This window comes from Ambystoma mexicanum, chromosome 9, assembly GCF_040938575.1.
Source record: "Ambystoma mexicanum isolate Mex_15411 chromosome 9, UKY_AmexF1_1, whole genome shotgun sequence".
Taxonomy (NCBI): domain Eukaryota; kingdom Metazoa; phylum Chordata; class Amphibia; order Caudata; family Ambystomatidae; genus Ambystoma; species Ambystoma mexicanum.
Window position 1 is genome coordinate 553645444 of NC_090931.1, and position 13637 is coordinate 553659080.

General features: G+C 46.6%; 1 protein-coding gene across 1 annotated transcript in view; it reads right to left on the reverse strand.

Annotated features, from left to right (window-relative positions):
- GDPD1 (glycerophosphodiester phosphodiesterase domain containing 1) overlaps positions 1-13376 on the reverse strand; it is a 995260-nt gene extending 981884 nt beyond the window's left edge. Inside the window, exon 1 of the mRNA XM_069615147.1 lies at positions 12827-13376. Within this exon, the coding sequence (XP_069471248.1) occupies positions 12827-12962 (136 nt within the window). The 5' untranslated portion in view covers positions 12963-13376. The remainder of the gene's footprint in view (positions 1-12826) is intronic.
- Positions 13377-13637: the final 261 nt, after the last annotated feature.

The window sequence follows — 13637 nt, forward strand, 5'->3', positions numbered from 1 at the left end:
TACTCTGTCGACACAGGAGCACACAGGCCTTTGCCACGAAAAGGATGTCCTGGCTGAAGCCCGCAAGGTCTGGGGAAAAACCTCATTCCGGGTAGCACATGAACAGAAAAAATGGACACTTGCTACAAGCTACACGCGTCAGAAGACATACCCTTGACTGCATGTCCACCCCCCTCATTGACGGTGGTGGCAGCATCTACGGTCCAGTATAAGACTTCCTCTACATCATCCACTGCTGCTTCTCAAGTCCTTTCCATTGGGAAAAAAGTCTTTTCTAATTCGGTTCTTCAGCTGCGACAGGCTAATACCAAAGTCATCCTGGTGGCTGCTAATCTCAAGCTGTGGAAGGAGCTTGCCGAGTTGCAGGAATGTTTTCCTCCCGACAGGCTTGAAGATTTTAAGGGTGACTTATCAGATGCCAAAGTTCTGGCTCAGGACCTGCTGGAGGCTGCAGCCCATCATGTCGACACTTGCACTCAGGGCCTTATGGTTGGAGTAGACATCGCCCGCCAAGCGTGGCTGCTTGGTACAAAGTTTTCGAAGGAGGTTCAGGACAAAGTACTTGATCTACCCTTCGAAGGTAAGGAACTATTCCACTCCTCCACTGATGAGGAACTCACCAAAACAAAGCAAAGCACGCAAACAGCAAAATCTTTGTCGGTCCTTGCCAAACCACCAGCTAATACTCAGAGGTCGGGGTCACAAATGAGGTCCATCTTTGGTTTCAGAGGGCTCCAGGACTGCCGTGTGCGCTGGGCAGAAGCTCCTGCAGGTGGGCCTTGCCGCAAGCAGCAAAGGCGAGGTGGCTGGTTTTTCTCTTGGTCAACAGCCTCCTCTTCGGCAACTGGGGGTCTCCCTGCCAATAAACCATGTAAAAGAGGTTTTTCATGCGTTTCATGAGACTCCGGTGGGAGGACGAATATCATCTCATCTAGAAGCGTGGCAGACCATTATAGAAGACCGACGAGTTTTGTCTGTCGCCTGGGCGGGCTTCCGATTGACCCTCCATTCTACCCCACCCTCTGACCCTCCTCTTCAGCAGACTTGGTCGCCCACCTTTAGAGCCGAGGTACAGACACTTCTAGACCTCAGAGCGGTGGAGCCTGTTCCCTTGCGGGAGCAAGGAGAGCAGTATTACTCCAGTCGGTTTACAGCCCAAACCCAACCTGGCTGGCCTGCGCAGTATCTGCGACCCCTCCAATTTCAATCTGTCTAACCCAAAAGAAATTCAAGATGATTATGCCCAGCCAGATAAAGTCCTCTATCCGGAAGGGCGATTGGCTCAGTGTGGTAGACCTTCAGGACACCTACATGCATATCCAGATCTGGAGCACGCATCGGAAATATCTGTGGTTCTCCATGTGAACGGAACACTACCAGTATCGAGTGCTACCGTTTGGTCTCAGCTTGGCGCTACGTGTCTTTACGAAGATGATGGTGGTCATCGCAGCATTACTCATACTGCAGGGAGTTCATGTATATCCATATTTCGATGATTAGCTCCTGTGCAGTCCTTGCCCACAAGCTGCAATGGCCAATCTTCAGTCATTCCTCCAGCTCCTGTTCCATCTTGGGCTGTCGTTGAACAGGCGGAAATAGTTTATGACGGTTGCTCAAGACCTGATCTTTCTAGGCTTCCATTGGGATACTATCAGTGCCAGAATGTTCCTGGCGGAGGACATGATTGCAGACCTGTCAACCACGCGCCAGCTTTTCCTACAGTCCTCCCACATTTCGGCCTGGTGGTTCCAGAGATTCCAGGGCCTTATGACCTCTTGCGTGTTAGCTCTACCTCTTGCACGACTGAAAATGAGGTGCACTCAGCTTGCTCTTCGGAGCTGCTGGTCTCAGGCTACGGATCCAGGCTCCAAGATTATTTCAGTTCCATCCTCCATGACGGCGGATCTTCAATGGTGGCGTTCCGCCAGCAACCTTTCGGTGGGAACCTCCTTCCAGGAGCCCTGCCCACTAGAAACTTATTACAGACTCCTCCCTTCTAGGGTGGGGGGGGGGGGGGACGACACTGCGTCACCTCGAGGTGTACGATTTGTGGGCACCCCGGGACAGTCGGTCCCATATCAATTACCTAGAGCTTCTGGAAGTTTTTCTGGCATGCAAGGCATTTCAGCCCTCTTTCATCAACAGTGTGGTTCGAATTTGCACAGACAATTCTGTAGCAATGTTCTACATCAACAAACGGGGACACCAGGTCTCATCTGGTGGATTAAGCTATCCAAATTTGGAATTGGGTGATCCAGCACAAAATCTGACTTCAGGCAGTGCACATTCCGGGTTACATCAATGTTGCGGCAGACGCCCTCAGCCGCCAATCTGCAGCGAGTTACGAGTGGGTGATGGACACTGATGTTCTCACCAAGATCCTCGAGCATTGGGGTGCTCAGGCGGTGGACCTCTTTGCAACCTCAATGAACAGGAAACTTCCTCTTTATGCTTCCAGAGACGGTCTCCGAGTATCTTTCTTGGGGGACGCTCTTGAGATCCCTTGGGACAAAATGAAAGCTTACACCTTCCCTCCTTTGCCGCTGATTCATCAGTCGCTCTGGAAACTCAGGAGTGCTTCTAACTGCACTCTCCTCTTCATAGCCGCTTGGTGGAAAGCCAGGTTCTGTTTTTTGGAACTGCAGCACCCATCAGGTTGCCGCAGATTCCAGACCAATCACCAGTTGTGGCACCCCTCCCCACAATCCTTCAGCTTGGCGGCCTGGTACCCGAGTTCTGGTCCTTAGCACATTTCAACTTTTCAGAGGATAACATGCGCATAATTCAGGCGGCACGCAAGCCTTCTGCGAGGGCTCAGCACAAGAGCAAATGGCTTTCATTGGGTCAATGGTGTCTAACTAAACAGCTTACTCCTTGACAGGCTTCTATTGACTGTCTTGTCTTTTATATCAGACCCTGCAGCCTCTGGTATCCATGTCTTATCATGCAGGACATACCTATCCGCCATTGTGGTTTACCTGTCTGCAGACAGTTGCTTTTTTTCACTGGCAAACCCAGTCATCAAGAGACATTTTGCAGGTCTTCTTCATCTTTCTCCTCCGGTTAGGCCTCCTTACCCAAAATGGGATCTGAATGTGGTCCTCACCGCGTTATCATAAGCCTTTTGAACCTTTCTTGAAAAGTGACCTTCTTGATTGCGATAACATCTGCGAGAAGAATAAGTGAGCTTCCAGCTCTCTGTCGAACATCCGTTCCTAACTTTCCACAAGGACTCATCCTTCTTTCAGTTCTCCGAGTTCCACTTAAACCAGTCAATATCCTTATCGGTTTTCTTTCCAAAACCGGCCTCCTATGCTAAGAGTGTTTTACACAACCTGGATGTCAGACGAGCTCTGAAGTTTTACAGCGACAGAACAAGTGAACTTAGAAGTTCTTCACAACTCTGTTAAATTTGGTGACCCAAAAGGGGAAACCTGCCTCGAAAGCATCCATCTCTCGTTGAATAGCTTCATGTATCTCTGAGGCCTACACAATCCAGCGCCTTCAGCCCCAAAAGGGCATTCATGCGCATTTGGTCCATGGCAAAGCAGCTGGTTATGCCTTCCAAAAACATGTCCCTTGGGAGTCCATAGCCAAGGCTGCTGTGTGGGCTTCCCCTTCGGCTTTTTGCAGACATTGTCTTGATCAGAGCCCCCGGCTGATGCCCAGTTCGGTCAGGCAGTTCTTAAGAATTTGTTCCAATAAGGGAAATGTCCATCCACCCATTTTTCCTTTGGTCAGTGCCTGGGAATCTCCCAGAAGTATGGAGGAAAGCGGTCTGGGTGCCAAACCCAACACGTCTCCAGCGGTTCCAAAGGTCTGCTCTTTCATTACATGATACTTGGCTGCTTCTGTAGTTCGGTGTGAACTTCAGGTGATCACCTGGCATGCATACAGAGCCCCTTCTCTTATCCAAGATTTGTTGTGCGCCCAAATCTGGGATAGCCAATGGAAGATCTGCTCTCTTGCATTCATGCCAGGCATGGGACAATCATGGCCCACAGTGGTTCCAGTGATTCAGGCATACCAAACATACTGGCACTAGTAGTGTGGATTGGGACCAGACAGTCCCAACCCTCTTCCTGGGCACTAGCACACATGACATGCAGGAGCCCGTGAAATATGTGGTTTTCGTGGTAGGCTGCATTCCCAAATAAGGAATACCCCGCTCACTTGAGCTGGGGGGAAGGCAAAGGGCTGAAGCGGCTAAAGGACAGAACAAAATAATTATTGGCATAGCCATTTTCGGCACTGGCCAAAGTCTTGAGCCCAACGCGGGAAATGCGTTTTGGTTCATTAAAAAGAAGTAAAATACTTTAAAAGTAAACTGCTGCCACCAGTTGGTCCTAGGCACACTTGTACAATCACCAAAAAACCTTTACACAGTGGGTAAGGCCATAAAACTAAAGGATCCCTATGAGCGGTACTGTAAGGTACTTGGCACATAGACAAAAAAGTTACCAAGAAATGGCAACATAGTCAAAGACTAAGGGAAACATAGTTTCCCAGTACTGACAGTCTGAAGAACGTGTCAGTTTCCCCATAACAGATGAGCGAAAGCCAAAGTCGGGTTAGGTAAGCCAAAAAAAGCAAAACGTCTGGGTGGTCCATAAATGGAGGGGAAATTGCACTAAGGGAAATCTTTCCCAACACCTACCTAGAAAATTCACTCAAGAACTCCATGCGAAGGAAAAGAGCACAAAACCACAGATTCTACAAATATTGAACATATTTCTATGAGAACCCTCCTATTGCATTCCAAAACTAAAAATGAGGTAACGGCTTACCTCTCAAATAAAGCATTTATGCATGCATAGAGGATTAAAAAGAAGCCTGGTAGCAAGCTGGAGAAATGAAACCAAGTCATCAGATGGAAATGATGTCTGAAACACTGAAAGCACACATGAGGAGGCAGACAACAATAATTCTTCACTCCCTCTATTTATGACGTCATACTACTAACATACACTTTTTTTCACCTGCTACTGATGGTTTGTGTCCATTCACTGTGGTGATCACTGGTTTTCCCATCTGACAGCATGTTTGTCACAGGAGTTGGAAATAATATCAGATTTATAGATCTAAAAACGTGGGTGCTCCTGCTTTGGGCCTATAAAAGTGCAGGCATTACTATGCCTTCTTGCTCTTTCAGGGTGTGATGTTACTGGGTACATTAAGAAGAAAGGAAAACTATCTTTCTGGAAAGTAAAGACTTCAGAAAAAGAAATACTTGAAGCTTTGTGAAGACTTGGATGCCCAGAAGAATTTAAGAAGGAAGATGAACGATTGATAGAACAATTCATTTGTCAAGTCTACTTGCCAGTAACAAGGTTTTAGCATTGGCCAACTGTGTTGGTGGATGTTCACAAAAGGAGATGCAAAATGAAACTCTGGTGCCAACACAATCCTCTCTAATACCATACATCTTAAATACTCATTACCAGGTGATAGAATGGTGATGCGCTGATCAGCAACACCCAAAACTACCAGAGCCATCACAATTCAGGTGCAGATAATCAATATTCTCCTACTATGTGCATGCTTCCATAAGCACCACAATCAGTGTCATTGTGTGAAAGGAAGGTGTGCTGTGCATTGCAAATGCCAAGCTCAGTCACTAAGGTGCACAAAACTGTTTAAGTGTGGTGTCGAAGAAGAGCTCTGTGATAACGATTTTGTAGATGATGAAAATGAACTCTGGGATTCAGAAGATGGCCTGTAAAACCTTAATTTCTCTCTTCAAATGTAGATTGCTATTTTGCTTTTAATAAATAGTATATTTCAACGAGAGAGTTGCAAATTATTTCAAACTTTCCAATTTACTGAACATACAGTCGAAGGTTTGCGATGAAGTAGCAATAATTTACAAAGCTGCAGCTCGGAAAAAAGGTAAAATATAACAGAACATTCCTTATATGAACTTCTATTAATTTGATCATGTTTGACAAAAATCATACTTAGCAAATATTTCATAGAACCACCCTAAAAGCAGTTGCAGCTCAAAAACTAAAAGTGTATCCTTAACAGTGGCCATCTTGGCCTAATGACATCACACAGGCGCTCTAACACAAATTCAGACAAAACACCCGTAGTACATAATTGTATGCTTCATTATCATTACATCCCCAGTAGGCATACCTTCCCTTCATTCAAAATCCGATTGACTGGGTCAATTGTAAGAGATGCTGGCTCACTTCCACAGTCTCAAAGGGGGTGGCTCCTGCTTGGTAAGAAGGGACGAATTCTATGCATTTGTCTCATTCAAATGGATTATGTCCTCCCACGTATTTCTCATCTTTGATAACTACTTGCAGCATCAGCTGCTTCTCCCAGTAGAGGGTGCTGTGCATCATCGACTCGTGCCCCTCGACGACCTCCGTCCACCTAAGGGTATGACATCACCGCCCGTATATATTATCTCACATGCACTGCGCCAATTACTTCAGTTCTGTTTTTCCGCTGCATAGTTTGCTTCGGATTGGTTCATTGATAGAGAGATCTCCCCCTCTCTCCCCCTCTCTCGGGCATTTCACTCTCTCGCTCCCTCAGGCATCCTCTTGTTCTCTCTCGGCAATTCTCTCTTGCCCACATGTTATCTCTAGCTCTCTCTCGGGCCTTCTCTCTTGCCTGCATGCTCTCGATCGTTCACTCTTTCCAAATCTGCCACAACTCTTCTCCAAGTCCTACTCCACCTGCTGCACACTTTTCTGATCTCTTCTTCCTCCTTCACCTCTTCCAACCTCACTCCAACACTTCTCACTGCGGACTGATTCTATTTTCATAGAAACATGGCTAAATGACTGAGGGCTGGACAGAACTATAAAGAAGCAGAACTAACAATAGGAGGTTGCTTGGCAATGGTCCTTCTAGGATCTCCTGCAGTTCCATTCCAGCCATGAAGGATTACTTTGTTTTTTCTTTTAGATACTTGGCGATCCAGGCCACCTCACAGTTCCAGTCTCTGGATCAGAGTTTTGCTTTATCCTTCTCTTCTTGGGTTTCTCACTTCTGCCGTACTTGCGATTATGTTGCTTTCTGTTCTTGTCTCTCCCTTACCCTCTACTTCTCGATACGCTCCTCCATATTTTCCTGCATCTCTTAATTTTCCTATGCTTCCTCTGCCCTGTCAGGCACTCTCCTGCCTCTGTGGCACCTTCTGCATGCTCCATTCACAAAGCACTTATGCTTCGCTGTAGAGTATCCTAAGGTCTTGTGCACTAGCTCCTCTATTGCATCAGCGCCGTCCATGCACCATCTGTACTCACCCCCACCATTGGATTCTTTGCTACCTTATTACTCCTACGTCCCGTCTCATTCCCTCCATACTTGTGGGACATTCCGTCCTTCGGGACAGGACTGGAGCTTTTTGGAGTACCATACAAAAACATGTTCTGTCGTATTTTTACACCGCATGCCCAGTAGGTGCGAGCGTTGACTTGACACCATTGAGTGTTGCATCTGATAAGGAGTCGAGGACAGGAAATAGGCAGACATGAATAGAAGCATGATGCATGTCTGCAAAACTATGAAGCAGCAAGTGACATACCCGTCTCTTCGCTAGGCCAAGGCCCATGGAATACAGTGGAAGCAGTCACTGAACAAGTACAAAGCACACTAAGAGGTGCTAAAACCCACTTAATGGAGTTGTACATAGGGGACCGTACTTAACAAGCACAGTGACATGCTGAACTTTAGGCCTTACTGTTCCAGATAGCATTTATGACGCACACACACAGGCAGGGAAACCATGTTGCTTCTTACATATAAGGTCCGAGCAAAAAGAGAAAGGGAGATCAGCAGACTTGCCTGTCCATCGAGGCCAGCGGGACTGGGGAAGAGTACAGAACAGAGGAGTCCTGAGCAGATCCTCAGCAGGAAGGAGATAGCCAGGCCCAGCTAAGCAGAACTTATAAACCCCAGGAGGCGCTGTTTAATTTGAAGCACATTCTGCTCTAAATGTGAGTGAAGAGTGGGGACTGGCTGAGTGCATTGAGACTGATGGCGTGTAGTATAGTATAGCATATCTTCTTGAGACACAAAGGTTACACATGCTGTTAAAATAAAAGTACCACTTGTTCTATTATTTATCTACTCAAACATGCTCTTTGACCACATGGCAATCTTGTTCATTGGTGTGATGTTGTGCCATTTTATATCTGCTTTTGCTTTAGCTTGTGTGATGAGAATAAGAGCCCTAAGAAAATAGGATGTCGTATTAAATACATTAACATGATAACTCCTGTGTCAAGTGTATAATTCAGAGTAACTTGTCAGAGTGGTAGCTCTTTTGGTACAACAACTTTACAATTCCTAGCTGCTAATGTTTAATCATGTTGGTAAGCACACAAACCTAGGCAGGCCTGTCTTTTAGCGCTGAAACACAACCTAGGGGGAATGTCGGCATGAAACGACTGATGATCACGTGTCTGTTTTCACAGCCTCAAACGAGATGGAGATAAGAGGCTCGTGGTCACGCCTAAATCATAGGCAACTAAGTTAGGGTCGGACTGAAGCATAAAACTGTCCTGGGCACCAATGAAAAAGTGGCAATTCATTCCTTTAGTGACTGACTGTTTGAACAGTAATGAAGGGGGTGTTTTTTGTTAAAATGAGTGAGTAAATTGTGATATTTAAAGAATATTTATTCAGCAACAATGGTCAAAACTACTAACTACATAGTGTAATAACTCATCAAACTGGATCACATTGGCCAAAAAGTGACATTTTGACCCAAAAAAATTGCCCACACTCGCATTTTGTATTTTTGGTTCGGGCCTTGTCCTGTTGCCCTATAGGCCAGTCCAAGCCTGGCGGCGCATCAATAATGGGCGAGGGGGCGTAGGCCCAGTGGCGCTCTCACCCATTATGGAGGAGTCGAGGAGCCAGCCCAGTGAATCACTGAACTCTCCCTCAGCTGCTTATTCCAGCTGATGGAGTGCTCCTGGGCTGACTGAACTGTCAAAAGGAAACATTGTTTTCCTTTGACAGTTCAGTTCCCCAGCTGCCTGGGGAACTACATCTCTGTATGTGCGAGGGGGAGCTCCTGCGCCTCCTCGCATTTACAGACAAAGCAGGCTGTAGCGGGGCATTTCAGAACCCACAAGCAGACCCCTCCACACATATGCAGGAACCAGGAGCTCTTGCTTCCCGATTCCTGTTCATGATGCAGGAGCTGGAATGCTGGGGAGGAAACTTCAGGACCGGGGCGCAGAAGTTAAGTTTATGTTCATAAAAAAACAAACAAATATATATATATATATATATATATATATGGATGTGTACATGCTTGTTTAGTGAGTGCATGATGATGGGTGCTCATGTGAATGTTAAAGTGCTTGCTGTGTGAATGTGTGTGTGTGTTTATGTTGGTCCGTGGAGTTGATTTTGGTGAATGAGGGGGGAGCTTGTACAACAAAAGGCATTTATAAAAATGCCTTTGTTGCACAATTCCCCATCCCACATGCCAAAATCAGCTGTCCTTCTGAGGCACTGTTGAGCCCAGGGGACAGGCATGGTATCTTTTTACTGGACATCTATCAAGATCATGCCTGCCTCTGGGCCCCCCCAACCCGCAGCGCCAATTGCAAACTGTTTGGGTTTTTACCCACTTTTTTTAAAGTATGCTCTAAAATGCAACATTTTAACTTCCTTTGAATGGTCCGGGATCCCTCGCTACGGGGAAATATTTATGCCCCTCCACTTAAAAAATTCACCAGCTACCACTGGCCCTTGTACTGTGCTGAAGCAGGGTGGGGGATCACAGGGACTGTGGTGGGAGCAGGATGGGCGGGAGCCATGGGATAGTGGTGGAAGCAGGGCGGGGAGAGCCCAGGGTCTGTGGTGGGTTAGCGAGAGCCCAGGGATTGGGTAGGAGTGGGATGAACGAGCCCAGAGACTGATGGGAGCAGGTGGGGGAAAGCCCAGGGACTATACTGGAGTAGGGTGCAGTAACAGCATGTGATAGTTCATAGCCATTTGTACTTACTCTCCATTTGGCATTTTTGGGTGTGCTTGGCCTGCCCACATTTTGCTTGTGGGTGCCTATGCCTAAAAAGTTTGAAGACCACTGGTTTAGAGTGTCTCGATCCTGGTCACAAGTGGGACAGATGATTTGCCTGTGAAACATTTTCAGCTCAGGCCCTCACTCAACGCCTTCATCATTGTGAAGAAGTCTTCCATCAGTCAGCGCTGGAGCACATTTGAGAGTTTGTGTCGAGCCGCCCAAGATTTTGAGGCTGGCTCCACCCGTTACCAAGTGTCTCTGGCAATCCCACAAAAGAAGAAGACATCCCAGGTTTTGAACCCACAGAACATTGGTTTTGTATCTTTCTCCCTCACTAACAACCCCCTTCATATTTTCGGTGTTAGCACCCTTTACATTGGCTTACCAATGCACATCATTAAACAGTTACAGATGGTACAGTACAGAGTAGCTAGATTGTTCTTGCACCTCGAGAAACACGACCACATTTCAACTGCTCTCAAAACACTTTCATCATGGCTACTAGTACAGGAGCCAATTACTCTTAAAGCTCTCAGAACCACAGACAGAAGCTACTGTATAAAAAGGCCCAAAAGACACACTGTCACTCCTTGCCAACTACAATTCCACAAATTACACACATATTCTTATGGAATGAAGCCCAATAACAGCAGACCGAGTTTAGAAATTGACCATCCAAGGACTGAGATTAAAGTTCATTAGAGCTAAAAAAAAAAACAAGTACAAAACTACTTTACCTATAAGAGCCTCTTTGTGATACTATTCCTGGTAATCAATCTAAAAACGAGAACGCCTGTGATACATATCATTGTGATACGATAGCACTTACAACCGCCCAAGATAGGAACCAGAATGTAATGCTGTTACCCAGTTGAAATTCCTGTACTAGCCTTCCCCCTTGTCAACTCTGCTGTTATGTAATGGTCCGGAGTTCGTATTCCGTTATTACATGTGCAACCCTCTAAGCGCCCTAAAGGAAAATAGCTTATCTGCATAGTGCAACTCTTCACAAATCCCAATAAAAAACATGCTGCTGGGGCTAGAACACCAATTTGATTTTAAGTCATTCTCTGTGGCTATATGGTTGGCAATGTAGTATTAGTAGCTAGTATCAGGAGGTCCACATTCGATGTTAAATTATTCAAAAGTTTAGTTATGCGAGTGCAGGGGCACAAAACTGGAATGGCAACTCAACCAGTTTAGTGAACGTTGCTGAGATCTATTCATGATCGGCATACATAGCACCTGGTTTAATTATTCAGGAGTCTACTGTGCTACTTTTTTTTTTAAAGAAATGATTTATTTTTGCGGTCTGCTACTATAAAGATTTGTTTTATTTGTTGTCAGGTTTACCTATGTGATTTGTTGTTTTCTAAATCCGATTTATTCAAATGAGTACTAGTTTGGGCCTTCAACAAAAACGCACTGTATGTTGGTTACAAAAATGACCAATAAAAAGACAAGTTAAAGTCTATTCTGCCGTCTAAAGTATAGAACCAGAAAACCACGCCTTACATCCTGGCTTCCAGCTTGACACAATGAGATACCCATCTTAATTCCTTTAGCTCACTTTGCCTTTTTTTCTTTAAATACTAAAATTAGGACGTGTCAGCAGTGATTTCGCTCAGAAAGTGCTTTAAACAAAGTAGGATTTATAGTGTGGCTACATCTAACAAATATAAAATGAACAATGTATAAACTAAACACTAAGATTAAATGCTTTTGAGTCCCTCATAGTAACACCACTCTTGAGTCACGGTTCTAGCATAGGGTGGTAGGCCACACGAGGATTGCTTTCTTTAGTTTCGTTTATTATTTGTATAGCGCAGCCTATATCCCTAGGGTATCTGGGCGCTTAGCACATTTGATACAGTTGCAGTACAGAATATGAAGAGCAGAGAGCAAGAGAATTGTGATGCCCAGGTTACAGAGTGGTCAGGTTAGCAACACCAGGCATGCGGACCAGGTTACACAGTAGTCGCCAGATGTTCAGTTTAAGTGAAAGACGTTAGGCTGAGGATAGATACATCTTAGACTGACGCAGCAATATGCCTGGCTTTCATGACCATTCGTATCCACAACTCCACTGCCACACTTGGTGTCTTAAGCTTTACAATGCCTCAAATGCTAATCCTAAAGGGCTTATTTCAATTCCTTATGAAAAAATCGGCCGCCACGGCGAACTGTACAGCAGATTTTTTTTAATGCTTGGTGCAGAACCTGTCACCTTTCCTATGGGGTCTCACCGTCTTAATTACTACATCACCCCTTCCAAAACACTGCATGGAGTGGGTGGGGGTGGTCGAATTCGCTTGCTCAAATATTCGGGAAGGGATTTTGTACTGTCGTAATCAAAATCAAATGCCTGGCCCAACACCAGCTAAATTTGCAGAGAACAATACCAAAGCTTCAGATCCCATTACTATCCCGATTATGTATCAGTGGGCGATTAGCTGGGCTACCCACGACCCCTCAACCACTTTACTATACTCCCCCCCCACCCCCGCAGCTGCACCTGCCGTGCAGTGAAAGACTTATCCGCCCACCCCACCGTCGACTGCCTCCCTCCCCAAGTATTCAACTCCGATAATACATGTCCTTGTTGTCGTGCACACTGTGCCCTTCTCATTCTGTGCACTCCACCAAAGCTTAACTGCCCCCATCACCCTCCATACCGGCGGTCGGACCGGTCATGTGCCTGCAGCATACACTCTTCCCCGTTGACCTATCCTTCACCCGGTACTCATCGACCCCAGATATGCCTACCGCGGAAGCAATCCCCCCTCCCCGCCCCGAGCCCGGCAGCCGTGCCCTGTTACTCACCCCCACGATGGGATATATGCCTGCATCGAAAACTCTGCTTCCTCCTCCGGTGCAGCAACCCAGGGCACTTAAGAAGTAGCACCGAGGTCAGCACATAGCCTCCCAGCGTGGACAGCACGTACAGGGCGGCCGACATGGCTCGGGCAGAGGCGGTGGTAGACTATAGGGGGATCTGCACGGCAGGCTTCGAGGACAGGAGATCTGCAGGCTTCGAGGACAGGAGAGGGGGTAACGCGCACTCAGCTTGGACAGTAAGGGCTAAAAGGAGAAAGAGGCCCAGTTGTGTGAGCAGTGACGGGTGCTGTGCCCGTGTGCCAAGCGCATTGAAAAGCTTGAGGCACTAATACGAGACAACCGGTAACGGCCTGCGCTCCGGTGCCTACTCCGTCAGTTCTTTGACTGACTGTGATGCTGTTAAAAACTACGCATGCGCACTAACAGACACTTGTCTGACAGGTGCGTGGCGCATGCGTAGTATTTTCTGCGCATCTCTGCAGGACTCCTGCACCATCAGCATCACCGGTCGCTCTAGCTGGCCGTTTCTACGTGTGCGCATGCTGCTTCCATCCTCTGCAGGGTCTCCTCCCGGTAACACCCCTCCTGACTTACTGTGCGCATGCGCACAATGCTTACTATTCTCCTCTGCAGGTTCCCTGTTCAATAACAGCCTGCTCTGTCACTGACCTATGCTCCCGTACACACATATTTAGTGAACCCAAGCTATCTCTAGTTCAGTCCATGTCCATATCGACGGTGTTAAGTATATATCCAAGTCAATCTGATGATCACATGCATGCCCAACCAGGGATCT